At 44.7% G+C, this 1150-nt stretch overlaps 1 protein-coding gene across 1 annotated transcript in view; it reads right to left on the reverse strand.

Moving 5' to 3' along the window:
- LAPTM4B (lysosomal protein transmembrane 4 beta) overlaps positions 1 to 157 on the reverse strand; it is a 20389-nt gene extending 20232 nt beyond the window's left edge. The window contains exon 1 of the mRNA XM_032248460.1: positions 39 to 157. Within this exon, the coding sequence (XP_032104351.1) occupies positions 39 to 107 (69 nt within the window). The 5' untranslated portion in view covers positions 108 to 157. The remainder of the gene's footprint in view (positions 1 to 38) is intronic.
- Between the last annotated feature and the right edge of the window lie 993 nt (positions 158 to 1150).

A 1150-nucleotide genomic window follows, 5' to 3' on the forward strand; every position in this document is an offset into this window, starting at 1 on the left:
TAATATTTTTAGACTATAAGTAAAATCTTCATGCTTACCTTGAAAGTCAAGATAATGCTAATAAACAGAAGAATAATAAGGACCAAACAGGTAGGATTCACTGACATGACATCGTCTCTGTAGGGAAAATTAGGAGGCTGCAAAAGAAAAAGCCCTCATTAGCAAATCCCTTTAGTCATTCCAGAGAGTATTCCTTGGGCAGCAATTCAGACATGCTTATCAGAAAGCAACGGATTAAAGCAGACAGCTATGATTTAGGACCAGTACAAAAGTTCTAGCATGACTCTGCCCTCCTACTGCACACGAGTTAGAAGTCACCGGTCTGGATCCAGGGACATTTTGTATATTCAGGGACCTCTGAAATGTGGATTATCCGCAAGTTCTGAACTTTTTTTTTTTTGAGATGGAGTTTCTCTTTCTTGCCCAGCTCAGCTAGTTGGGAGATTGAGGTGAGCAAATCACTTGAGCCCCGGTGGTGGAGGTTGAAGTGAGCCGAGATCATGCCACTGCACTCCAGCTGCCTGGAAGACAGAGCTAGACCACGGCTCAGGAAAAAAGAAAAAAGACAGATGTGGATACATAAGCTTCCAAATGCTTAAGAATTCTGTTTGGCTTCAGCTGCTGTCTGTCTGGGCCTCATCTATACTTTTTTTTTCTCTTTAGATGGAGTTTCATTCTGTAGCCCAGGCTAGAGTGCAGTGGCACAATCTTGGCTCCCAGCAACCTCTGCCTCCTGGGTTTGCGTGATTATTTTGCCTTAGCCTCTGAGTAGCTGGGACTACATGCATGCACCCCCACACACGGGTAATTTTTTTGTATTTTTAGTAGAGATGGGGTTTCATCAGGTTGGTCAGGCTGGTTTTGAACTCCTGACCTCAAAAGATCCACCCACCTCAGACTCCCAAAGTGCTGGGATTACAGGCATGAGCCACCGTGCCCAGCCTAGTTCTGAACCATTCTAAAGGGTGGATGCAGGGCAAGAGACAGAAACCTATTAAAATGCTGTTTTCTTTGCAAAGAACGTTTTTGTTGATGGGACTTCCTTCAAGACTGCGTATTCTCTTATAACTAGCAAGTACTTCCAGGGCAGTGAGGGTGGGGGAATTAAGCCCTACCATCTGACCACACCACCAGGTCAAAGGGAACCTTT

Source organism: Sapajus apella, unplaced genomic scaffold, assembly GCF_009761245.1.
Source record: "Sapajus apella isolate SASKATOON/1434 unplaced genomic scaffold, GSC_monkey_1.0 scaffold3, whole genome shotgun sequence".
In the NCBI taxonomy this organism is placed as follows: Eukaryota; Metazoa; Chordata; class Mammalia; order Primates; family Cebidae; genus Sapajus; species Sapajus apella.